The sequence below is a fragment of the Aquila chrysaetos genome, chromosome 24 (assembly GCF_900496995.4).
Source record: "Aquila chrysaetos chrysaetos chromosome 24, bAquChr1.4, whole genome shotgun sequence".
NCBI classification, from domain to species: Eukaryota; Metazoa; Chordata; class Aves; order Accipitriformes; family Accipitridae; genus Aquila; species Aquila chrysaetos.
Window position 1 is genome coordinate 13,902,497 of NC_044027.1, and position 26,889 is coordinate 13,929,385.

The following is a 26,889-nucleotide window of genomic DNA, read 5'->3' on the forward strand; positions in this document are numbered from 1 at the left end:
GAAAAAGCGGCGAAGCTGCCGGTGTTTCACGGCCCGGCACCTTTCCTCGGCGCAGCCACGCCCCCCGCTCCCCGGGAGGCGCCCCCGGCGGGACTCGAACCCGCGGTTCTGGCGGTCGGCGGGGAGGGGCGGGGCCCCGCCTCCCCGCCAGGGGGCAGCCACCGCCCTTATCGCCCGCTCTGCAGAGGGCGGGAAGCGGTGCCCCGGAAGCGGAAGAAGGGCGAGGTGGGGGGGGTCAGCCCGTTGCCGGGCGCTTGGCAGCGGGTCGCCATGCAGCCGCGGCAGCTCCGCTGGGAGACTCTGGCGGCTCTGCGCACCTCAAGCAAGGGCCAGCTGAGCTACTGCCGCCACTGGCTCCAGGATGAGGTGAGGGCTCGCTCCCGGCGGGCGGCTGGGAGCCCCCGGGCCTCTGCGTCCTGGGGGCGGCTGAGGGGGCAGACCGGTGACTCGTCCCTCCGAGCGCTGGCCCAGCGGTGATCCATCGGCTCCTTGTCTCGTTAACAGTCGGGGCTTGAAATACGTAAAATCGCCCTTGTGGTATCTCTGCTGCCCGCTCCTCCTCGCCTGTCGGCGGCTGGGCCCCCCTGCTCCCCTTCCAGCAGGTCGGGTCCTGGCTCCTCCGTACTGGGTAGATAGTGCAGGGTGTAGGGAGGAGGTGTTGCAGGAGAAGGTTCAAGCGTGGCGGTCCTGCTGTCCTGCAAAAGTAGGGGAGCTCGGAAAAAGTGTTGAACAGAAACAGCGAGTAAATGGGGTACTGAGCTGCGATTATAAAGCACCTGCTGATCTGTGCAGATGTTTTCAGTGTGTGTTCATTAACGTTTTGTTGGTATGTTTCACACTTACAGAAAATGTTTTCTCTCTAGGATATCTTGGAAGGATGTATGTCTCCTCTTGTGCTGTCCCCTTATTCTGGCTGGGTCCTGGACAGAGTGATTGGGCAATCAGCCCAAGAAATTGCACCCTCCAGAAGTTCAACGCCTAAAGAATCCACTCCCCGCACAAACCAGTCATCTTCTCTGGAGAAGATCACATCTGCTAGCTGCCAGGGCTCTCCACCACTTTCATCTACAGAGTCAAGTGAAACAAAGGTAGCTCTCTGATTATAATTCACATGTGAACAGCTGTGAGAGAAAGCGTACTAACTTGCTGCCATAAATTGTCTGATAAAGGTTCGTTTGTGCTCTGTTAACTTGTGGGGAAAAACATGCTTAGTTTCAAGTTTTTGTAGGATAAACGGGTGAAGATAAAATTGGTATTAACAAGATTTTCATAGAATAACGTTTGATAGTAGGCTAAAAGCAAACTCCCTTTTTCACCATAACTAAGGAAAATTTAGTTGGAGCTGTATAGTTACATGGATTGGATTAGCAGCATGGGGTTCATCCATTTGGAGGGATAAGGTCACAGAGTAGGGTCAGGCCTGTTGTAAGAGTCCATGAGTAACCCCCTTGGGTTCTCCGGAGCCTTTGAATGACTTAGATGTGTTATGGCTGTCTTTTACAAGGCAAAAGGGTAGGAAGCTGGGCAATGAGCAGTCAAGCTGTGGAGGTAGTGAAGCTGATGAAGCACCTGAAAAGAAAACAAGTGTCTGTTCCTATGCATTAAATTATGACTTCACCACATAACAATGAGACTGAGCAGTGAAGTTTTGCATCATCTTGGCTCCATTTAGACTTGAGAAATATATTGTGAGGAAAACATCTTAATGAAGCAGCAAGATCTGATAAAAGTTATAAGAGAGAGTCTGAAGACTCCTCCTGAAGGATGATTCAAAGTATGAACCTGTCTTGAGTTCTTCCAGTGTAACATCTTCACTGAATGTAAAGAGAATGTGGGGAGAGTCTGTCTCGCCTTTCTAGGTGACAGTTAGCCTTCATGCATGTCCTATAGGCTCTTGGTATTCTGCTCCCAATTTTAGTGAGTAGGAAAAGTAATTATCCCAACTTCATATAGCTGCTGGAGGATATGCAAAATGGTGAGGCTGCGCTACTGAGGTATATAACTACTCTAAAATGTTGTGCATTGATTGACTCCTTTGTCTGTTTCTCTACAAATAATATGCAGTTTAAGGAGACTTGATTTACCTGGTTTCTTCCATGAGTGGCTGATACAGTATTCAGTCACTGATTTTGCTTATACGCTGACCACGCAGGGAAATGAAGATCTTAGTCTGCTGGAAATGGATCAAGAAGTCTTTCCAGCAGTTCTGCCATCTAAAGTTACAGAAGTTGAAGGCTGCATTCGGATGTATGAAGAGATGCACAGGTTGAAAGGAAAGGTAAAAGAAAACAACTTGAGGGTGTATGTGAATCACAGGAGAGCTACGTAACCAGATGTAACAATGCTCTGGTAAAAGTAGCAGGACAGTAAGTTATCCTAAACCTTAGAGAGTAAACTTTAGGATAACCCCAAGTAGACCGTGCTGGCCCACTTTGGGCAATTTAATTTGTATTTTCTTCTGTCCAAATTCTGGTGATTACTACATTGTGGTGCTTCTGGCACCTCTGCAATCTGCAGGAGGGGCTAAGGCAACGGCAGGAGCAGCAAGAGCAGATGGTGAGGGCAGTGTATGACCTGGCAAGTGAACAACTGAAGCGCTTTGATGAACTGAAGGAGCTAAAGCAGCATCAGGAATTCCAAGATTTGCAAGAAGTAATGGAGAAGAGGTGAGATTAGCTCTGCTATCCTTAAAATATTACAGAATCTAATCAAAGTGAGGATTAATTCTTGTGCCCGACGGATCTGTGCTAGTCACTTGTGCTTGAAAATCTCACCTGCTGCTTTTCTTATATTAACTATCCTGTTATTGTTTGTCTTTCGGAGTAGATCTCTGGCTACTGCTGAGGTTTCAGTGGTTAGAAAAAGACTATATTTGTGACAGTTAAAGGTCCTCTAGCTTGGCTTATTTTAAAAGTAACTTGCTGTGTGTTTGCTTGTATTTTGTCTTGTGCATGTCTTGAATACAGGTTTTCTGTCTTTATGTGTATTGTAGCTCAAAGGAGGCTCAGGGACAGCAAGAGAAGTTGAAGGAAGAACACCGACACAGAGCAAAGGTCTGTGACTTGTAAGAGTTGTCTTTCATAAAAGACTGTGACTACTCGGTGGGAACTGGAAAGACCAATTGATTTATTTGTATTTACATGGCACCCCTGTAGTGAGAATGTATTTTCTGGTGCTGTCCTAGACACCTGCTGCATTGTTGTGGAAATGCAGTAAAGGCACATGTGTTGTAGGAGCAGGAAGGACCTGTAAAGCCAGTCATCAGACCAGGAAGGACCTGTAAAGCTGGAGTTATTTCAGTATTTTGTGTCTCTTGTTTCTTTTTCTCCCCAGGTATTAAACCTAAAACTGCGCGAGGCAGAGCAGCAGAGGCAACGTCAGGAAGAGCTGGAGCGTTTGCGTAAGGAAGAGGGCCAGGAAAGATTGCGTCGCCTTTATTCCATCCAGGAGGAAGTGCTGCAGCTTAACCAGCAGATTGATCCCAATTATAGACACAAAGACTTGCCAAGAATCGATCTTTCTGCATACAGTAATCGTGGCAACCAGATCTGTGGGCTGGTGTCAGGACTTATCCGCACCACAAGCGAGGTAGAGGCTCTAGAGTTGTTCTTAACTTTGGTTGTCATTTCTTCATAAAGCTTCCTGTAGTTGTCTTCAAAGGCAGCTTGTTATGAGACTGTTAAATAAGACCTCACAGAAATGTTTTTAGATATTTGGCTTATAAAGTATCTAATTTAAAAGGAGAATTCTGTGGCACTTTAGCTGTTCTCTTGAAAATGGCTTACAAAAATGCATGAGGATTTCTACAGGAGAAAAATTCAATATTAAAATACTGTAAACTCTTGATGCTGTAAAGGTCCTTTTTGAGAAACCAGTTGTCAAATACTGAACACATTATGGTTCTCCTATACTCGTAAGCCTTTTTGCAGTAACTAGGTTTCCTTGAAAATTTTTTTCTCTATGTAAAAGTGGGATACAAACCTTGAAAAATAAAACACTATAATAAGGCTAATTCTCTGTTCCAGCTTGTCACAGCTGGCTTTCTGCAGAGGAAGTTGTCTAGGCTTTGCTCTGAGGTTCGCTTGTCATTGTCAAAGTGTGTTATTAATTTTTGTTGGCCAAGATCTTGTGAGATCTAGTCATGGACTAACATTATTTACAAATGTGACCAATCTTATATCCAAATAAAGGAGAAAAAGATATTTTGACTAAAGAGGATAAAATGTTTAGTTGGTTCCCAGGTTACCTGAAGACTAATGCTTCAAAGGCTCCTTTTCTTGCCGTTGGTCTACGGATAGTGGAACAAAAGGTTGATGCTATATTACCTGCTCTGTTTCTTGACAGAGAGGTTTCCCTACTCAAGTAGATGTGGCCAATACTGAACGAGCACTGCAAGAGATGCGAGGGTTGATATCCAGCATGCAGCAAGAAATCGCTGCAGCTGTAGAAGAAAAAAGGAGGAGAGATGAAGAGGAAGAGAGACAAAAGCAGAAAGAGTTACTGAAAAAAGAGCAGATGAAGGCTCAGACTCCTGCCCCTGCACAGCGATCAGGGGGAAAGCAGCAGAAGGAAGGTTGGTTAGGCTTTTCCCTTCCCTCCCCCCGCCCCTCCCCTTACACACTCTTTTACTGTTAGACTAAATACTACTTTGGAATCTTATTGTTGTGATGACATACCTTCTTGTAGCCTTTACTTTTAGCACAACTAGCAAAACGGGTATAGGACTGCTGGCAGCAAATTTTTGAAATGAAACTGCTGCGGCATAAATTGACTGTATTAACTGGAGCAAAACCTGCTGTTTCTAGACAGTATGCCATATATTGGAGTATTAGAGAATAACATTGTGCCTTCTTGCGAGTGTAGATGGGTCATGCATGATATGACAAAACATACAAGAACAGACCACTGAAATGGCTTCTTTCTTGAGAGTAAGTTAAGGCCAGATATCCTGTATATATAAATTACTAAGCTGAAGAAGGAGGACTCCTGTATAGCTTGCAAACTTGTAGTTTGTTTATGAACTAATATTCTAAACTAAATTCTGGGGAAAAAGCACTCATGCAGCTGATAGTTCCTTGCAATTTTTTTTTAAAAGTTTTCTTAAGGTTCTCTAGAGTTTTGGGTCTTTATTAGTCTTCTGCCTTTTTTTTTTTTAATACCAGGACTTCAAGTGAAGGCAGAAGAAAGTACCATGCAGTGGTACCAGCAGCTTCAAGATGCTGCTGAGCAGTGTGTTGCTTCTTTCAGTGGAATCAGCAACTGCAAAGACAACAATGAGGTATGAACAAATGATTAATACTGCTGAAGAGTAATTATCTTAATTTCTAGGGGAAATAGGACAGCTTTCATTTAAAAAAAAAATAAAAAATTCTAACTTAGCAGCCTCTGTTAACAGTCTGCTTATCCAAACTATCATAGTACTTTACTTGTCTGTAAAGGCTTTTGAAGTTGTTTGTTTGTTTGTTCTGCAGGTTAAGAAGATAAAAACAGACTTGCAGAAAGCAGCTACAATCCCTGTGAGCCAGATCTCTAGAATAGCAGGTCAGGAAAATGCCAAGAACCCAATCCAACTGAAATGCCTTTTGCTGTAAAGATTTTAGTAGGACACAACATATCCAATGTTTCTATAATTATCCCTACAGCAGAAAGCTGGTATGCATACAGTCCAAGTCTTTGCAGCACGGTGTTTGCCTATGTTTTGAAGGTCTGTTGCTTCCCTCGGAGGCATCTTACTTCATCACGATTAAGTTTCTTTAATCAGATGCAGCAAACATGCAGTTTGAGGTGCCTTGCCCTTCTGGATGTAGGTCTAGTTTTTGTGAAGTTGATGTTGCCTGGTTAGGACTTGTCTGCTGTTTCCTAATCTTCTGTCTCCATACATTCCTTTTATATTTGCAGGTTCTCAGCTGAGAGAGATATTTGACAAGATCAATAACCTGCTCTCTGGAAAGTCTGTTCAGAGTGGAGGGCGAACTGTATCAGTGACTCAGCATCCACAGGGTCTGGATTTTGTTTACTACAAACTTGCGGAGAAATTTGTGGTGAGGAAGTGTTCTCTTTATTGGGGTGGCAAACTAGCTAGTGCATTAAGAAGTTCTTTTGGACACTGTCCTATGTCTTCAACTACCAAGAAAAAAATTACTAGGTGTTTAGCTTGCATGTATTAATATTCATATTGATTAGAGAAAGTGCTTTTGGGGTAAGAAAAAGTGAAAGAACTTAGTTTCTCTTTCTCTCCCGTCCCCTATTTTATCTCTTCTAAGAGGAAGAACTATTTTAAATTCCAGGCTTACATTCTGAACTAGTTAGGTACGGTGTTAGTGGAAAACAGGTTGATAGTTAACTTATGATATATCATAAAACTGTATATATGCTCAAAACCTTACATCTTGGTGGGGGGTGGGGGGAAGCTGAGGCCCAAGAGGTGAACTTCTGTCCCTGCTGTGTAGTTAGCACCTCCCAAGAAATGAAGTGTCATTGTTTAAGTTGCTTTTTGAAGTTGGCAGTATTTTTCTCTATTCTTTGTTTGCTAAATTTGGGCTGTTTGAAACTCTCTTTTGTTCCTGCAGTGACAAATATATGCAACAATTAGCCCATGGGGTAAAACTGACTGATCTGTAAACATTTGAAAATGATTGTTTGGAGTGAAAATATCTGTGCAGCCTTGCACTTTGTGCCTGTATTTGCTAACTCCTTTCTTCTGTCCTGACCCAAAGTTTATTGTCATCCTCTGTGGGAGCTGAGGACTTAGGGCTTTATCAGCTTTTCTGTGGATGGCTACATAGCCATGAAAACATTAGGATTCTTTAGTAGAGGCTAATTACACAAAAAAGATGTTTTTTTTTGTTGTTTTGTTTGGTTTTTTTTTGACTGAGAAATGGCTTGAAGGGGTGGGGAATGACTTTCCTTTCCTCCCTCCAGAATCAAGGAGAAGAAGAAGTAGCTTCTCACCGTGATGCGGCTTTCCCAATTGCTGTTGTGGCCTCAGGAATCTGGGAAATACACCCTCGAGTTGGAGACCTCTTTTTAGCTCACCTGCACAAAAAGTGCCCCTATTCTGTGCCGTTTTACCCTGCATTGAAGGAGGGGACTTCTATGGAAGAGTATCAGAGGTAAATTTATTACTGGACTTTTTCAGCATGAACCCTGCAAGGGTGAAGATTGTATTCTTCTGAGTGAACTCCACTTTTCCCAATCTCTGATTACGTAGGCACTGTGACGTGCTGACATAGACTCTGGAGATTCACTCACAAGTGTGCAGCTCCCCTAACCCTGTTTCCCTGGAGGATGCTGTGTCCTTCAGCTTTGAAGTGCTCTTTTGCTTATTCTTCCTTGTCGTTCTCAAAGAACAGTTGATAGCCATAGCTTGATTCTAGTTGAAATATCCAGTACAGAGCCTAAATATTCTACGTGGTATAAAATAGTGGAACATATGATCCAGAGGGTAATGATCAGCCTTTGCAGTAATTGTATGGTTTTGGAGTATCCCTGTTCTCAGTACAGTTGACTTAAAGTAAGCTGAGAACTGCGGGGACTCAAGTGAATGGGGTTTGCTGTACTAATACTGGAATGTCTTCTCATACGTAGGATGCTTGGATATCAAGTTAAGGATTCTAAGATGGAAGAGCAAGATCATTTTCTTAAACGGATGTCAGGAATGATTCGTCTTTATGCTGCCATCATTCAACTCCGGTGGCCTTATGGAAACAAACACGGGGTATGCATGTATGGCATTATAATTAGAACCTTGTTACTATGCCAAGAGTCCATTAAATATATTGCAAACTTGATTTGTAGTTAAGGTGTGCTGAACTTTAAACCAGCTTATAATGTATTTGAAGGGAGATGATCATAATCATAATCAACAAAGCAATGCAAAGTAATTTGTAGTATAGACCTTTGCTTCCTTTCTTTTTATTTTCATAATGATCAAGTTTTATGTTAGGCTATTATAAAATAACTTTATAAAGAAGAAAGTAAATCAGAAAACTGCCTGTTTCGATAATAGCATTTTGCAAGTCTTGCAAGTGGTGGGTAGCTTTTTTGTTGCTTTATAGACGCATCCTCATGGGCTGAACCATGGATGGCGCTGGCTTGCTCAGATGTTGAATATGGAGCCTCTGGCAGATGTGACAGCCACACTTCTTTTTGATTTTCTGGAGGTAAGTGATGTGGATTACTAATGATTAAAGAGACCTAAATTGGTGATGTTTTTGTTTCTGAAGGGATTGCTGAGGTGAGGTTTGTTGTGATTTTTAAGAGTTTTTTTTAACTTGTCCTTATTCCTTCAGAAACAAATGTGAATATTCCACATTCTTGCAAATATAGCTTTGGAGCTGAATGATTTGAAAATGGAAGTTTTTATACGTGCAACTTCTGTTGTATTTGGTTCCGTTTAAGGTTCCTGGTATATTAAAAATAGTTGCATGGTCCTATAAAAGTAAGGTCTGCTAAGCGCTTGGCATCAGTTTGTAAAATGGACTGAGGTCCTGTGGTCTTTCCAGCTGAATTAGTTCATAAAACAGGGTGGGTTTTTCAGGCTGAGGACAGAGCCTGATGTATATTAATCCCATGTCCTAAGATATAGGCCTATGCTAAATGAGAGCCAAAGTTAAGGGCTGAAGTCAGGGGAGAGACACTGTTGAACACAAGCAGCTTCTGTGCTTACCAAATATCTTCTAAAGAACTTTAAAAGTAGAAATGAGAAAGTAAGTGCAAAGTGAAATACACCATGGGGATTCTGTTAGTAGTGGTGAAGTTTGAGGAACGTTCATCCTGTAAACTAACTGTATGAAGAAAGCTGATGAATCCACACTGCCGTAATCAAGATGGGGAAATGACCGCGATATGCCCTAGCAAATGGCATTAGGGAAGGGTGTTCTTTTTAGAGGTAGACTGGAGTGAGAGGAAGAATAACATAAGATTGATACCAGTGGCCACCACACAGCCAACAAGAAAAAAAGGTGATTGTGGTAGCAGTAATGGCATTTAGAGGATTTGCTTGTTTTACATGCATGTTAGGTATATTTCTTTAAATGTCTGGATAGAATATTAAGTGGTTGATATTGAACAGCTTCATTGAACTGAAATTGTCATGCTAGTCTGAAACCCAGTTCTGGAGCCTGGTCTTTGTGGATTTCTGTACCATAGGTGTGTGGCAACGCTCTCATGAAACAGTATCAGGTTCAGTTCTGGAAAATGATGTTGCTTATTCGAGAAGACTATTTCCCAAGGTATGATATCTGTGGTTAGGAATGTGAAATGATCCTTGGTTGTTTTTTTTTTTTTTTTTTTACTTCATGAGTGTTTGCTCTTAAATGACTCGTCCATCTTTTCCAATCTCTGCCATTCACCCCCACACCCACTTGTAAATCAAACCCAATTGTCTGAGTAGATTTTGAAACATGCTGTTATTTCTGCAGAATTGAAGCAATTACCAGCTCTGGACAGATGGGCTCTTTAATGCGTTTCAAGCAATTCTTGGAGGTAAAGCAGTTTTGCTGGGTTTTTTTTAGTTTTCAAGTGTTTTGAGGATTTTTTCCCTTCATTCGATATAGCCATCATTTTGCTAATGAGGCTGGTGCTGCTTGCAGCATATCCGATAGTCCAGACCAGTCACTGTGATGTAACCTGTCTTTTGTAACTTTTCAGTTACTGAATTAACTTAATGATAGTTATGATAGCAAACATCTTGCTTATTTCTTACCTCACATCTAATTTTTCTCAGTGAAAATGTATTTTGGTTATAAATGGAAGTTCAGTGAGACTAGTTGCAGTGAGAGAAGATGTATAGGTGGAGGAGGATTCTGCTGAGTCATTTCTGTAACAGCTATTTTTTTATCAGTGGTTTGCTTTTTTTTATCTGTTGTCCTGATTAGATACATGAGGAAGTAGACACTTTGAACTGCTCTCTGTAGCATTTGTTTAGCATTGTATTCTGCATCTTTTTATGAAAGCTTGCAAAACTGTAGAATACTTGATTATTTAAATTGTTTTGTGAATGTTGACTCTGAATCTGTCATGTTTTAATAGCATAATCTGAGTTTGTACTTTCACTTCAAAGTTAATTTTGGTACATTTTATTAGTAATGATTTGAATGTGTGCAGTAAGAGCCATCAAAATTCCTGAGAAGAGATGACAAATTAAGATACACATTTCTTTTTTTCTTTGTCTTTCTCTCTCCACTAGGAATGTCTACAGCAGAAGGAAATTCCATTACCAAAGGGTGCTCTGCAGTCTTCTTTTTGGAGATCATAGATCAGTTTCTATTTCTTTCCCCCTGGATGTCAGTGCTTTCAGACCTGGCTTCCTGTTTACATGTAAAGGCAAAATAAATATATTTTGTATATAGAGGAATGAGGGGAAAATATCCCATCAACCTGTTAATGTTAATGAATTAAGATTTATGTTGGGCAGAACAAACTCGTGTTTAATTTGTTGCAAATAATTGGAAGTTATTCTTTACTTTGGATTTTTGTAAGTTTTTTTTTTTATAGTGAATTGTGGAAAATTGAAGACACTTCCTTCATATATTTAAACATGTGGAAGACATTTTGGTTACTCTGGACTAAAGAGATTAAAGACTTTTGGATTGAAAATTTGCACAGTGCTGTTCTGTTCATGGAAGTGAAAATACCTCATAGCTTTATGAAGTCTTAGCAGACTAATCAATCTCAGAAATTTACAGCTAGAACTTTATTTTTGTATTTATTAAATCTGTCTTTTATAATTCAATTTTAATTATGCTGATGTACTTGCATCCTGTTTGTCTCAACAACATCTTAAAACTACAGTGAGATTGGTAAAGGCATTTGGCCTAGCAGTGTTGACGCTTATCTCTGTTGAATGTAACTTTGCTCCAAGAGGCAGTACTCTCGATTTAAGAGAGGTACACTCACTGTTTTAAAAGTTTGCATGGATAATAGAAACTTCATGAGGGAACAGCAGAGTTCCTGAAACTACAGAAATTCTGTGTCTGTTATCCATCAGATGGATGGAAGCTAATAATCCATTTTCTTAATACAAGAAAAACGTGTCAAAATGGTGCATTCATTCTAGCACTTTTGCTGATGTTCTGCCGTCATTTGAGGGGGAAATGGTATGCTTGGGTTACCTAAGGTGCATTTCATTAAGGGCTCTTTTTATGTAAATGGATTTCTTCCTTATCAATGTTATGGTATATTATGTATCAAGTACTGTAATACTTTTGTACCAATGGTGGATTATTCTGAGAATAGTTCATTCCAGAAATCTGTTTAAATTATTAAAGTTTAATTTTTTTCTTTTTAATCTGAAGCTGATGCAGTTTGTTTTTTTCTGTAGAAGAGGGATGGTCAAGAAAATCTACAGCTCCTTGGTGAATACAGGAGACAGATAGTGTAAGAGATCAGACTGATGGGAGATCTATCTGATTTATGGTGCACTGTCCTTGAACTATTTTGGTGGCCTCTAAGATAAGAAAATTTGCTTCTGAGTTCTGGAAAGTAGTGTGTTATTTTTGCAATATACTGTTGCAAGTTAAAATTTATTATTATTTTTACCAGATGAGTTTTTATTATTCCTAGAGGCACCACAATTTGAAGCTGTAGAAAGCGGAGTTGAGAATCTGAGTTTGATTTTTATATAGCTCTTGAGATTTCTGAGAAGAGTTTGTAACATGTACTTTGGAATTCAGGCCTTTAAAACCTTTAACCTTGGCTTTTAAATTGACTGGTAAGTAAGTTAAATTTGTACTTGGTTTATGTATTTTGTAAACTGACTCTGGAATTCTTTAGACTGGTGTTACCAGTAATTGTTCTGGGGTACTGCAAACTTCCTTCTAGTATTCTTTTACCAGATAACAGCGAAGCAATACGACTTCCATTAGTATACTTGAAAATGTTCGTGGTTTTTTTATACAGAGTGGAGATGTTTTGATTACATCTTGCATATCTACAGTTATGTTGGAGACTCACTTTGCCAAGATAGTAATTGGTACTGTCTGTTAGAAACAGTTGTCTGCCTGTGCCAAAACACAAGGTGTGATTCCTTGAGAGATACATATGTAAGATACAATAGCTTTCTTTTTTGCTGACAGGTACTAGGGTTTTCTGACATTTGTGGGGGGAGTGTAAGTATATGTTTTTATAAATAACAAACATGGTATCCTTGTCTGCCTCAGTAAAGGGCATCCAGATACTTAAATACTATTTCAAAAACACCAATAAGAATTTCTAATTGAATAAGGAGTGCACTTCAAAAGAATCATAATAAATCAATATTTATTTTTAGGTGTAGCTTAAGGTTGCTTCTACTGCTTGAACTAATGGTTGACTTGTATGATGCTATTCTGGTTTTTGTCATTTCAGCAGTTTTGAATGTTAGCCATTTGGTGTTATGGAGATGCAGTGCAAATAAGGTCTTATGAATGTATTCATGGTATTTTCATACACATATTCGTATCAAACATGGCAAAGGAGAGCATCTCAGATGTGAAAATACTGTGCATTCAGGACAAGATGCATTAAAATGGCTGTGAGTCATACTCTTCCTTGGAGACAATAGTTCCAGGCAGTCCCACGGGTTGCTATGCAATGTCACTGCAAGTGTGCTTTTTCCATTTAAGTACTTTATTAAAAGAAAGTGTTATTAACTCAAAAATCACTCAAACCCACTCAGCACTTTGATCCCATATAGTTCTTGCTGCCTTACCGGGTCTCTTAAAAATAAAAAATTAAGAGATTAGAGTTGAACTTCTTTGCCATGTCTATTTTAAACATCTAGTTTATAGTAAAGGCTCATTTTCCTTTGAATTTATGCATCGGCTTTTCAAAAATAGCTTTCTCTTGACAAGCATTTGCAGCCTTTTGATGCTCTGTTCTTGCCAGGCTTCTTTGTGACACTGCACGCTGCTTCAAAAGGACACCCTTACCCATATATATTTTTAATAATGTAAAACTAATGAGGCCGCTGCTTTGAGTCTGGCCTGTTGATTTAAATTGAAAAACCTGTCACCCGTCCTCGGCGCTCTGCAGCCGCAGCACCTCGGGCTGAGGAGAAGGGGGCAGAAACCCCGGCTGCCGCCATGCTGCACGGACGTTTTAACCGATTCCCAATGTAATCTTGTATTTTTTTCGTGTCCGAGGCTGGTCACTGTAGGGGGTGGGGGGTGAGGCAACGGCCCAGCGCCCCGCCGCCGCTGCTGAGGGGGGGACAAACGCCCCGCGCCCCCCCCGCCCCGGCGTCACCCTCCGGCACCCTGCCCCGCCTCTCGGCTCTTTCCGGAACCCCTCGGCACTTTCCGGAACCCCTCGGCTCGCTCCGGCCCTCTCCGCATGCGCCGCTCCCGCAGTTCGCCTGCTGAGCTCGGGTGGGTGGGGCCCTTCCCTCCCCCTGCCCCCCCTCCCAGTTCCCGATTCTTTCCGAAGCCCTTCGGCTCTTTTCGCTAGCTAGCCGGGAGACTGTTCTGCAGCGCTGACGTCATCTCCGGGCCGCCTTATAAAAAGGCGGGCGCAGGCGGCTCGGGGTGTCCGTGGCGGAGGGCGCGGAGCCGGCGGGGGAGAGCTGCGCACCCACCCGGTGAGGCGGGGGGCTGGGGGGGGATGCCTTCATCCGCGCTCGCCTTCATCCGACCCCAGCGGGGTAGATAGAGCCCCCCACGCCTGCTCCGCCTTCCGCCGCTGCGGAGACAGGTGTACGGGTGCGCGCTCCCCTCAGCCGCGGGGGAGGCTGAGGCCGGCTCTGCCTCCGGGGGCTCCCCGCGGCGCCTCGGCTACCGCTTGCTCTCGTCCTCCCCGGCGGCCGTGGCTGCTGCCGTGGTTTTTTTTTTTTTTTTTTTTTTTTTTTTTTTATCGCGGGTGGCCGCTGTGGCGCCCGGGGTCTCGCCCTCGGGGGAGGGGAGGGGAGGGCGGGGGAGCAGCAGCCCCGGGCGCAGCGCGGATTAAGGGCAGGCGGGCAAGGAGCGGCGGGATCCGCCCTGGTCAGGCAAGACCCGCGGCAGGAATTTCATTCAGCGCTCAGGGGAGGGGATAAGCAGGCGGGTAAATAACAGTGACAGCGAGTCTGCGTCCCTGCGGGCAGAGCGAGAGTCCCCCGCCTTGCCCGCCCTTCCCTTCGCCCCTGTCCGGTAAGGTTTGTGGTAAAACCCTGCCTCCCTTCCCTGAGGAGAAATCCTGGGGGGGCGACGGAGAAGCTGGCGCTCTGCGGTAACCCGGCGGAGGGGATTCATTGCACAGCAATGGCTTCCCTCAGCTCTCGCCAGCCCAGCCCTGTCCAAGGTCAGGAGATGCAGCAAAGAGTGTGTGCGAGGGGAGAGAAGAAAAGGGCGGGATCGAGGGGCTGGGTGTTCAGTGATGGCTGGAGAACACTTTCCTCAAGGAGCTCGGTATCTCCCTGAAATGACTAGCACGTAAATAGCATGCACAACAGAGTTGTCTAGCCGAGCAGGAAGACATTTAAAAGAAATCCTCCCAACCAGTGTTCCTTTCATATATGTGTCATTTTGGTATATAGGTCAAGCACTACGGTTTCCTTCATAAAAGAATCAGGATTTGTTCATCCCCCGATTAACTTTTTTTTTTTTTTTTTTTTCATTTAACATAAATCAAAGTAATGACAGTCAAGTTTTTCTCGGATTCATTGCCTGCATGCACCTTGTCTGGTTACAGTGATACAAATCTATATTGCTACATCATAAATATGTACCAATAGGGTAATCATTTGCCCTGATATTTAAGGAAAAGCACAAGCAATGATCACAGTACATTTTTTCAGCAAGTTCATGTTGACTTTTCAGGATTTTTAGTAGCTATTTTGTCATAAAACAGCTGCGTGTTCCAGTCTAAAATGTACGTGACTATTGAGCAGTCTTTCATACATATTTAAATAGGTTCTGAAGAGCAGTTGTCTGGAGATGGCAAATGAACACATTAGGGGGGAAAAAAAAAAAACCCACCAATAAAAAAAGACCAAAAAAACCCAACTCAGCCTGAAATGGTTCTGTATCTTTCTGGAAAAAAAAAATCCATTTTCTTTTGGCATTTTGTTTTCAGCAAAGTGCCAGAAGATTCTGATGACTGTATTCACTGAAAGGCCTTGGTCAGTGATTCAGATTTGTTCAAAACAAATATTAAATCCCACTGTGTGATTTTTATGCATTTAAATGCAACTAGCAGTGAGTTCTTCCATGAAATCTTCATTTGTCCTTACTTATAAATTGTGCAGAGAGAATAATGAACAAAAGATTGAAAATGGAATGCTTTCTGCTGCATTGTGTGCAGGATCTGTAACTGTAGTAATGGAATTGTTAAGCTGTGGAAAATACTTGAACAAAGATAGCGGGTTACATTGTTCACAAGAAGTAATTTATTTCCATTCCTGTTGGGAAAAAAAAATATATCCGTACTGGTTGAATTGAAATAGAAATCTTATTTTAAAATCAGATTTAGATGTTATGCTTATATGAGATCCATAGTTGATGAAGTTAGCAAACATATTTGTGGTTGGTTGGGTTTTTTTTGTTTTTTTTTTAATAACATAAAGGTAGCAACAATAACAAAAATGCTGAATGTCAAAGACTGTCTTTTAAGCATTTTTTACACGTTTTTCTCCTGCACGGCAGAAAGATAGGAGAAGCCTTAAATCTCTTGAGACAGGGTGGTACCTCTTGGTGTGAAATTCCTATTTCTCAACTATTATATTTATACCTTACCTTAGTAATTTAATGTAAATAACTTAGTGTCTTTGCTGCCTTATTTTTGTCTATTTAATGCATTTATGGGGTTGTAGTTGTTTTATTCATAAATACCTTGCTTTCTGGGGGGCAACTAATTGCTTCCCCTGTATTGAATTCCTCCCTTTTCTCCGCTGCATGTTAGTATAGTGTGGGAGTTTGTTTTTTCCATTTGTCCCTGGAGTGTAGGCAGCAGAAAAATGGGGTGGAGCAGACTGCAGATGCTGTGGATGGAGTTTGCCAAGCGTAGTCCAGCATTGTACTCCCATAGCTGACCATGGATCAAATGGAGTGGCAAGCTGCCTCCTCGCTGCTGCAACTGATACACATTAAGCTATGCAAATACCATGAGAGATATGCACTAGCTTCAGCTGGCACAAAGACACATAACTGCAGTTGTCCATGAACTGCTTCAGGGATTGCAGTGTACTCCTGGGGAAAACGTAGGGTATGGGGAGGCGAGGAAATTTCTAGCTAAGAATTCAGTTGGTTAGACACACTTGACAGCTACATAATTAGCCATCTCAAAAAATACCTTCTGTCGCAACTGCTACTTGTCCATTTTTTTACTGTGGTAATTGAAAGTAATCATCTTTGTAGATGTTTATTTAAAACCTTCTTAGTGAGTTTGCGTCTTTAAATTAAGCCACCACACTTGATTATGCTGTAGCACGAAGCATCATTTGCCAAGTCATAACTTTCTTTACTTTCTGTTTTGACCTTCAGATTATGGTAGGTTTGGTTTTGTTTTGTTTTAAAACTAACTGGAAAGGTTAGTACATACCAAATTAATTAAGTTTTCCTGTTTATATTTGTAACCTTTTTTGCATGGGGAGGTCTGTCACTTGCAATAGCTTGCATAACAATCATGCCAATTGTTGCAAGGAACCAAAAGGAAAGTATGAAACATGTACTGTGACAGAATATGTATTTTGAAAAAAAAAAAAAAGAAAAAAAAGAATTAAGCCATGTCCTTATGCTAGTCATTAGTTGAATGTTATCTTCATTTCCACCTCCCTTTTAGACTCTACATTCCTCCATCATGTTGTCATCGTTTCGTAAAGTCAAAGTCCAGGTATTTTTACATAATGCATGAAGTGTCATCGCCATACTTGCCTGTCTTTATTGCAGTGACCTATTTGTAACAAAAAGCCATTTGTTTGAGAGTTTGTTCTACATAGCAGGTGCTTTATTTGTACTTCAGTGTTGAGTCTGATCTGCCTTTCCTTTAATACTTTGGATTTCCTAATTTCTGTCTGTGATGCATGATGTGTGAACATTTTATAGTTGTTCAGTATGATCAGGTTTTGATGTGGATTAATTTTCTAAGAGGTTTTTTTTTTTTAAAAAAGTACTTGAGCAGTATCTTCTTACTTATAGCATCTAAAAATCAACTGTGATAAGATTTACACTGTAGAACATTATGCATTTGAAGTTGGCTTTGGTTCCTGTTCCATCCACTTGCACAAATTTATAATCCTTGTATTGTTGTGGCATAACTGTTCATACATCTCCGTGGCTTTCCATTCAGTGGTGGTAAAATAAATAGGATGTATGGACCAAACTTCAGCTGGGTAACACAAGCAACTAGATTTTATTTGGAAATGATAGTAATGTAAATGTTTATACTACAATTAAAATTACAATGAAAAGATAACAAATGGGAATGGAAAATGCTAGGATTTATTGTGTAATATCACATTACCTGTAAACTCTGCATTTCTGCAATGCAGTCAAGGTAATTTGCTTTCTCAGGAGGACTTGGCAGAGTGCAGTCCTTGCCAGCACTGCATAGTTTTATCAAAGGTCTCTGGTGATACTAAAACCAATACAAAGCCAAGAAACCCCTCATACATAAAGGCACCAAATTCAGAGAGGCAATTCAGCAGCTTTTATTTGAATAGTGGAATTAAAATTCTAAGACTAAGTGCCTAAAAATGAACAGGTCTTTAATTGTCTTCCGTATTTCAGAAGTGCATAGTTAAGGCTGTGCACAAACCTTCTAATCAGCCTAAATCACTAGCTTTGCAGCCTGCTTTAGTTTGAACAATTTGCCTTTTTTCTTTTAATGCTACAGTTTCTTGTGTCCCTGTAATACCTACTTAAATTTTGGGGCTAGTTTGAATTTTACCTGTGCTGTGGTTAGTCTGTATGAGTCTATGGCATTAAGCAGTGGCTTCAACACAGCTTGTTTTTTTTGTACTGCAGCACTTGACTTATTTTTCCGGCTTGGAATTTGTAGAGGTTTGAGGTTGTAGGTGACCTTCCTTGACAGTGACCAGGACAGGAGTATTTGGACACAGGGTTCTGCTGCATGTAGTCCACACTTAAAATTTCTTTATTTTGTAGATCTAAATTCATAACAAACCAAATGCCTGGTCATTTGATTTTTGTCTCAGTGGTGTTTTAAATCCTCTCAGACAGGGTATATGATATGACATCCTTCAGTTACTTCTTCGTAACACAGTATGCTCATGCAGTTCCCTTCACAGGAGCAGGAGCCAGTGCTGCACATACTTTTCAGAAGGATTCTCTTTTATTTACCTGCAGTACTAGTATGTACTAACTTAGCACTAAACTAGGCAGTTGTGGTGTTTTTGTGTTCGAGACATACGTAGTGGCTTACCTCTTCCCTAGGGTTTTGAGGAAGCTGTGAATGGGAGAAATGAAAGTTGGAAAAAATCTACATTGGTTTTTTTCCTCTGTCATTTCCTTTTGAAGGTTATTTTCACATCCAATATTAGAATCCAAATTTTTTTGCTTAAAGAAGAAAGATCAGCAATCCATTCCTGTCCCCAAAGAGGGAGGCAGGAGGGAGTAGCCAATATCAGTTAAATGCTCTTTTGACAAGACTTAGGATGTGTAATGCCAATGAATGCAAAAAAAAAATGTATCAAGCTGCTCATATGTGCATACTTGGGGAGCAGAGAGTGTTTTGATAAGGAAAGTACTTGTATTACAAGCTACTACTAGGGTCACATATGCTGTATATATGTAACGCACATCAGGACTTGTCTTAAGAGAAAGTCATTATTTTACTAAATCTTAAGATAGTGATCTTTATATACTGATATCTGATTGCTTTTCAGGCAAAGGAGTTTAATTCTTTAAGCTTCCCGTAATTGGTTTTAAAAATATGCTAAAATCTGTGTAGCGCTGAATGTATTTTACATTCGAGTTTTTAAATCCCTGAAAACATGTTTTGGTAAGGGAAGTGCTGACAGCTCTTATGTGTGTCAGCCCTGGTGGCACCGCTGTAATTCCTGTTTAACCCACCTCGATACCGCTGTTTCCCGAACTTGAATGATGTTGCTGACATCATCGTTGTTGCACTGCGGTGTCTATAAATATCTGCAGTTGTATACTCCCATGCAAATTTTAGTGTACCCTTTGTATAATTTGTATCATCTGAGGAAAGCTAATCATTTTAGATTGAAGGATGAGAGTAATACGTTTGTTTTGGTTTTTGTCTTAAATTTATTTCTTTTTGTTGGTTGTTTTTTTTTTTTTTAAATATCACCACGGTAGTACAGTGCAAAGAAGCATTTCTGATTATTTTTTTAGTTGGACATAAGCTGACAAGTGGCTCTCTAAAGTTAGTCTTACAGCGTAAAAGTACAGTGGCAAATGCCTTCAGGACAGTTAAGATCCCCTGGTTTGGGGACGTCTTTGCGATCACGCCTGCCTCGGCTGTCTGGAAGGCCGAGGCTCTGGGCAGGAGCCAGCCGGAGCCGTTCCTCCTGCCCGCACTGCCTGGAAGGTTCGCTCTGCCTGACCTTATCAGCCGGCGCAGGAGGCAAGCAGCGATGTGGAGAATGTTGTCTCTGCGCACAGCGCTGGGGACGGGGCCGGTTATCTGGGGTCGGGCTGGGCATTCGTGTATCTCCCAATCTAAGCTATGTTTTTCATGTTAAAAACATAAAGCACAACTTCTTGTTGGCAGTTCTTTTGCTAGCAGTGCAGAGGTGTATCCTAGATGCCTTCGAATGGTGTTGTTGAACCGAGAAGGTTTAGAAACATCTTGGAGAACTGCTCTGTATTCAAGGGGCGTAATGCAGTTTGAGCGTGAAAACATCGGAGGTAGACTGCATCATTCTGCAGCATCGATGACTTTTGAGTTCAGAGCTCCCCAGTGACTGCTGATCGCGCTCTGGCAGAGCACAGACTTGCTGACGTCAGCTGATCTGCTGCAGGAAAGAACAGTCTATTATTGCTAGACCAAAGCACTTCTTTTACAATTGACTAGCTTGACTTACTGTAGTTATAAAAGGAGCCTTTCTTTTAATGAATTCCAGCAAAAAGATGAGCCAGATTGCATGGCTTGTGTGGTGAGAGGCAAACCAGCTACCAGGCTAAATTACAGGAGGTCTCCTATGTGGTTTTTAAAAATGTAAAAATAATTTTAAGTAATTTAATCATTTGCATAATTTAATAATTTAAATAATTTAATAATTTAAAGAGGTCTAAAATTACTTGGGCTGTGGAGGTTATTTCTAACACTGAAATACAAGTTGACAGCAAAAGACTGTATGGCGTTCTAAAGACTAACTAGGATTTAATTTTCTCCCAGTAATGCCCATAACCAGAATAAGCAGAGAGACAGGCTACAGTTGTGCAGTACATTTAGACTAAATCCACTTCGTTATTTCTGAACACAATTCAGTTTAAAAGAAGTGCTGTCAGAATTCAAACACAGTGTGACAGCACAGGGAAAGAAGTTTTTAGCAGTAACTTGCTCTCCTGGAGGGAAAACGCTGTTTGAAAAAACCAGCTGCTTTCTCAGGAAAACAGATCTGTAGTTGAGCTCAAGTTGCGTTCAGGGGTTTGATCTTTTAATACTCCGATACAGTAATCAAGTGGAGCCTTTGGTACCACTGCCCGGTGAAACCTGGACTTCATTTATATAATACAGTCTACACAGACTGGTTTTTTTGTGGTGTGGGGTTTTGTTGTTTTTTTTTTTTTTTTTTCCTCCTTGCCTTCTTTTGACAATAATGAGTGGAATGCCCAGGCCTGGAAGAGAAAGCAAAGCTGAATTTTCTCTCCTTCCTTAAACTGCCGCAATGCAGTTGGGGCTCAGAGTTCACGGGAGTAACAACTGCTGCTGAAATGGCTGTCCTCTTGCAGGGTGGGACTGTTGGAAGAGAGCTCGGGAATGTGTGAATTCGCCCCCATATGTTCCTTTCTATCAGATGGTCCCTTTACAAGTGCTTAGAAACCAAACAGAAAACATGGCCATATAGATCGCTTTCCAACCTGTGGAGTTTTTCATACAATTATGCAAGATACATGTCTAATTAAAGCATGCAGCTAACTAATGACTAAATAACAATTTAATATTTAATAATGTATTTTAAGAGATTGCCCTTGTCTTTTAGTATGCAGTTGCAGACTGGGTTTCTTCCCTGTCTTTGATAGGATTGATGAGAAGTACATTTAGCTTGATGCTTACAGAATTTATAATGAAAGCATTAAGTGAGCTATACATGTAAACACTTGTAGATCAAGACATTAATTGCATAATTGTTCAAGCACGGAGTGTTTTTTGCAACATCTTCTTGATATGCCGAGTGAGTTGTCAAGTTAAGTGGATAAATATCCAAACTCTGATGACAATAATGATACTACTTTTTAAATTTGTGTTACAGTTCTGTTCTAATGCACAGATCTCTTATTGAAAATCAAATTGCTTTTTGAAACTTTAGGAACTGAAAATTAAAGGTTATCCCAATTTTAATAGAAAGGAGATAAAGCAGAACAGTAGTCAGTTCTTTGCTGTCTGTGGTAGCAATAACAGGTTTTAGTATATAAAGCAATGTATAAGGATTTTCAGACAAAGCGGTCAGAGCAAGATCAGTAGTTATACGAAATGCTCCTTGACTTACTTGTCTAAGGTCAGATCTATGAAGTACTGTGAGCCTCTGTATTGGCTTTTGAAAGGTGATGTAGGGAGTGGCAGGGTGGGTTTGTAACCTTTTTTAATCTGTCTGAGAGAACAGAGAGGAGATATGTCACACACAGAGATGTGTGTGTGTATATATATATGTATGTATAATATATATAGATATATGTGGATCAGTTGTTGTTTAAAGAACAGTAATATTCTTACTTTAGTTTATCTATATTGAGTATTTTAAAGAAAATGTTTCCAGATTTTATACATTGTACAAGAAACATTTTATGTCTATATATCTACATACATATATGTGCACAGAAATATATTTTTAACATTTGTATTAGATGCTTGCATGCTACCATCCAGGATGACGTGGCCTTTATATGACTGCAGCCATATTTTTCCAAAACAAGTAGATGTTAAATGTCTTTATAAATATTCCTTTCCCATTATTTCCTGCTAGAAGTGTGCTTTTATTTATATGTATAATATTTATATTTTATATACATACCTGCACACGCAGAGTAAGACTGTAAGTAAACCACATGCAAGTTTAAAAAAAAAGCAGGCTTTTCTTTCATGGATCTCTTCCTGCCCTACCATTGTTTTATAATACAAACAAAATGGGTTTTTTTTGGCTTTCAGAAAATGGATCCAAGTGGTGTAAAAGTGTTGGAAACAGCAGAAGATATCCAAGAAAGGCGTCAACAAGTTTTGGACCGTTACCACAGGTTCAAGGAACTATCTTCTCTAAGGCGCCAAAAACTTGAAGATTCCTATCGATTCCAGTTTTTCCAGCGTGATGCAGATGAGCTTGAAAAATGGATCCAAGAGAAACTGCAGATAGCATCTGATGAAAATTACAAAGACCCAAGCAATTTACAGGCAAGTCCTACTGCCATTTTATGTTTCCTGTACTATTAATTTTAGGGCGTATCAGGTCAACTGGGATAAACAGAACAAACGCATAAATGTAACTTGATCTGAGAGTGGTGAAGAAACATGGATGCAAATACCCATGGCCTTGCAAAGTGTTCTTCAAAAGCCTGGTTTCTTCACTGATGTAATTGGAATATTTCTAATAATGGATTAGATGCTAAATCAGCATAAAAAAAGTTACTCAATGTAATGTAGTGTAAAACCAGCTTTGTTTAATCCTAGAATTTGTTGGATGCTTTGGCTCTGTAAATAAGCATGAATTAACTCTTACTGTTTCCACAAAAAAATATATTTGTAGGGAAGAAAAATTTGTGTGGGTGGAACTAGCTGATGGGTTCTCAGATGTCTGAACACTCCGGTGTACGAGAGCAAACACAATAATGAATAACTAAAATTGGGGTGTTTGAATCCACTCGTGAAACACATGATACAGCTATGATTTCAACTGTGCTATTTTATTGTTTCTTTGTCGGTACAGAATATGCATAAAATACACTAAAAATCTTGATGCTGGGAAATGTGGAGGAGGGCTGTGCACCAAATCTCAGTCATGTTTTTTGATCTTTTACTTGTAGGGGAAGCTGCAAAAGCACCAAGCCTTTGAAGCTGAGGTGCAGGCCAATTCGGGGGCTATCATTAAACTGGATGAGACTGGAAATCAGATGATTAATGAAAGCCATTTTGCATCTGAAACCATAAGAGTGAGTGTTAAATTTTTTTTATTTTTTCCCCCTCTTACAGGCTTTTCCTTAGACACTTTGTGCAGATTGCATGGATAACTCCATATTCTAAAACACTTTTTAAAATTCTACAGGTATTTGATTAGCGAAATCACAAGAGAATTTTATATTTGTAAAGCTTACAGATATTTTTCTCTTTCATGAGCACCCAGCTCATATCTTTTCTTGGATCCAGTTCTGAGGTGAACTGTCTGCCAGGGGAGTCCAGGAACTTGGACTGGAAAATCATGGGTAATTCAAAGACGTGTTGAAAGTCACAAGGCAAATGATTAATTATACTTGTGGTTCTTCCCAAAATGGCAAATATCAAGAAACAGCAAATTCACAAGGCCTGGTGTCAGGGATGTTGACCACTCATTTTTTTGTTATATATAACATTTTAATTTTCTGTGATAAAAATTGTAAGTAAGACAAGCAACAATACCAGTAAACTTCAGACATCTAATTTTTGTGTGCTCTGGCTCAGATAAAGTCTCCAGTGATTTTTACTTTCTGGTTAAGTTGTACTGGCCATATGTTCAAATCTCTTTGAATTTGCGTTCCATGGCTTTTTCTGTGAGCTCTAAGTACAGTGCTCTGTCTGCTCTGTTTATCCAGCAGTGAACATCTCTTAGGACAGCTGCTTCCTCAATAACAAGCTGTAAGCTTTCTTCAAATCCTTTTCTGAGATCTACTGTTGGTTTGTTTTTTTCTTTCTCTCTAAATCTCCTAACCTTTGTAATGCAGTGACAAATGTATTTTTAAAATCCTTGCTGCTGCACTAGATAGGTTTATATTTGACAGTATTTGAGTGGTTATCAATGTTTTAGAAGTCTGAGCAAACTGTAGATTTTATGTAATGACTTCATAGTTATCTTTTCTCCTTCTCCTATGTATTATCATTTTTCTCTGGTTACGTTAGTTTTTTTTCTCTCTTACACCCACACACAAGCGCGCACACATACATGCACATACCCCACCAGTAAGCACTTACTTGTTTTCTGCATACCAGCTTCTTCTCTAGGACTCATTTTATTAAATCTGCTGTTTCTGGGCCTCACTTGTTTCAGTGTTGATTATGGCTGCATTTTTTTTTAAGGCAAAGAAGTTGTTTAAAGCTTTTTTCCTTTATAAGATTTGGATGTGATCTGTTACAACTTTTCAAAAGAAGAACTCTTGTGATATTTTTGTAGTGATTAGCAAACTTAACTGATACATTTATCGTTTCATTGTAACTAAGAAAAGATGGGACTAAGAAAAGCAGAATTTTTTTTTATACACTGTATAGAAAAACCCTAAGGTAATGATTATTTTAGAAACCTCATTGTGATTGTATAATCTTTATCACAAATAGGAAAAAAAAAAAAAAAAGCTTTGCAGTTGGGTGATCTTAAATAATACCGTGTCTTAGCTGCTTAATATAAGTTGTGTTCTGTTTGGAGTGGTAATTTGCCTTTTAATGGTTCAGTCTTTCACGCCATACCGGACTGCACAGCGCCCAATAGTTACAGCTATCCAAGTTGGGTTCCACATACGAGTAGGTGAAACTTTTGGCTGTGGAGTGCAACTTCTTTTTGCAATGTCTTCTTTCTTCCTTGGTTGACAATTTGCACTATCCTTTTGGGCAGTCCTAGGAAATAGAGTGAGCTCTTTTCTCCCTTGAAACCTACCTAACTGAACTTTCTAAATGGATTAAATGGGTATCCACCCATGCTAGATGTTCAAAAGCTTCTCTAGCGTGACTTTCAAGTTTCAGATCTCGATGAGCAAAGCGTTATAGATGATGGGTGGAGCAGATGCTTTCCTGTTTTGCAAGTTGTGTGCCTGTGTGGGAGTGTGGTTTTTCTTTTAATTGTCTATAAAATTTATGGTTGCTCCCAACAGTTTTGAAAGGTAGAGTGCAGCCAGACAGAGACTCAATATTAAAACTAGTAATTGCTCCTGATATTTCAGTATTATGTTACTTAACAATGTTGGCTAAATGTATTAACTGGTTAGTGCCAAGAGAAATGATTAAAATACTGTAAAGTGGTATGAGTTTGGCTTGAAACAAAATGTGTCATCTTAAATAAAAATAAATCCCAAATGAAGACAAGATTCACTTATTGGGAGTTGACTTCCATGTAAAAGACTGAACATTTGAAGGGGACAGCAGCAAATGTTTGGTCTGACTTCACGCTAGCATGGAATTTAAATCAAATTTTATCTTAAAACGTTTACCTCATAGTTATGTAAAGATAACTATTTGATAGCTTCATTAATTAATAACAAGTGTGTAAACACTCAGTTCAGTAATTTCTAATTTTGTGTTGTTACATCACTTTACATCATTTGAAAACTAATGACTAGAGATGGAATTGTATGAGGTTTGTCCACCTTTTGTCGAAAGTAAGGTTTAGGATGTACAACTTTGGGGAAAAAAAAATCTTCTGTTAAGGTCAGGAAGGGAATAAATCTAATCTTCTTTGATACAGGATTTTAGTAACAACATCCTATTGTTCTAGACTCGGCTGCAGGAGCTGCACCGACTATGGGAGTTACTGTTGGAAAAGATGAGAGAGAAGGGAGTCAAATTGTTGCAAGCACAGAAGCTGGTGCAATACTTACGGGAATGTGAAGATGTCTTGGACTGGATCAATGACAAGGTATATTATTATCTGCCTCTGCTGTGTTCTTGATGGGAAATTTGATGTGTTTGTGTGGAAATTTTCTATCAACATAGAGTTGCTGGAGTTCAGGTTGTCACAGAGAGCTTTTAAAGGCACCTATACATTTTATTTAGTTTATTCATATTGCATAAGCAGTAGGTATGCAAACTACTATTCCTTCTTTTGCAGCCACAAAAAAAAGGTACTAGACTAAGAGGAAGCCTGCATGTTGGAGAGCATAGTTAAACATAATCGATTCTTTCTTTGCTTTGAGGAGACCTTTGTATTTCTCATGGTAATCAAATTCACGTTTCCTGTAAGGGGAATCTACAACATGTAAAAGCAAATGTTTTTTATAAATGTTCTAAATGATCTGTTATAGAAAGTAGCCAGCCTAACCAGCAAGCAGTGTGTACATAATTACTTAATGATTGGAATATCTTTAGATACAAATTGTAAGGACATTAGCTGCAGGAGAACTGTTGGCTCTTGATTCTTTGAACTCTGAGGAAACAGACCACAAACCACACTATCAAGGAAAAAAAGCCACAAAATGATCATATGGGTTTTCTTGATGATGGTTTGCTATTTTGTGTCACTGTGGGTTCAAACTGTAAACCCTGCATAACTGTTACTGTATATGACGGTGCACTTTTCATAAAGAAATCTTGCATCAGAAGCCTACAGCAAATGCCCATAAACAATCTGAAAATGTGAACAAATTCTAGTCACTGTGTGTACTTTGAAATAACACGGGCAATCATTTTGTAGTTTTAAAAGCATGTTTTCTCTGTGCATATTTTCTTTCAGTAATTTAGGTTGTTGTAGTAGTGATCATCGTGCATAGAACAGAAAACTTAAGAGAGAAGAATTGGTTATATTCAATAACTTGAAAAATGAATAAGAGCAAGCAAGATGAAAAAATAATACCCTTAGTGATCTTGCATGTTTCCTGCAATAATGGACAGACTTGGGGG

The 26,889-nt window shown here is 40.0% G+C and overlaps 2 protein-coding genes across 15 annotated transcripts in view; both read left to right on the forward strand.

Moving 5' to 3' along the window:
- Nucleotides 1-208: 208 nt before the first annotated feature.
- On the forward strand, nucleotides 209-11,290 carry GLE1 (GLE1 RNA export mediator). Its single transcript, XM_030000749.2, has 16 exons — nucleotides 209-366; nucleotides 864-1,088; nucleotides 2,153-2,278; nucleotides 2,518-2,666; nucleotides 2,993-3,053; nucleotides 3,334-3,588; nucleotides 4,345-4,573; nucleotides 5,163-5,278; nucleotides 5,472-5,541; nucleotides 5,899-6,041; nucleotides 6,922-7,112; nucleotides 7,588-7,717; nucleotides 8,058-8,162; nucleotides 9,151-9,233; nucleotides 9,423-9,486; nucleotides 10,190-11,290. The coding sequence occupies exons 1-16, from the start codon at nucleotides 271-273 to the stop codon at nucleotides 10,256-10,258; spliced, it is 2,112 nt and encodes a 703-aa protein (XP_029856609.1). The 5' UTR covers nucleotides 209-270; the 3' UTR covers nucleotides 10,259-11,290.
- A 2,140-nt stretch (nucleotides 11,291-13,430) lies between these two features.
- SPTAN1 (spectrin alpha, non-erythrocytic 1) overlaps nucleotides 13,431-26,889 on the forward strand; it is a 53,220-nt gene continuing 39,761 nt past the window's right edge. For 7 of the 14 annotated variants that reach the window (XM_030000767.2, XM_030000761.2, XM_030000763.2 and 4 more), the window contains exons 1-4: nucleotides 16,738-16,785; nucleotides 22,252-22,491; nucleotides 23,121-23,246; nucleotides 25,769-25,909. In XM_030000767.2, the coding sequence (XP_029856627.2) occupies nucleotides 16,753-16,785; nucleotides 22,252-22,491; nucleotides 23,121-23,246; nucleotides 25,769-25,909 (540 nt within the window). In that variant the 5' untranslated portion in view covers nucleotides 16,738-16,752. Of the gene's footprint in view, nucleotides 13,559-16,737; nucleotides 16,786-22,251; nucleotides 22,492-23,120; nucleotides 23,247-24,732; nucleotides 24,802-25,768; nucleotides 25,910-26,889 lie in introns of those variants that run through there. The other 7 variants (XM_041119976.1, XM_041119981.1, XM_041119982.1 and 4 more) reach the window with 2 other exon arrangements.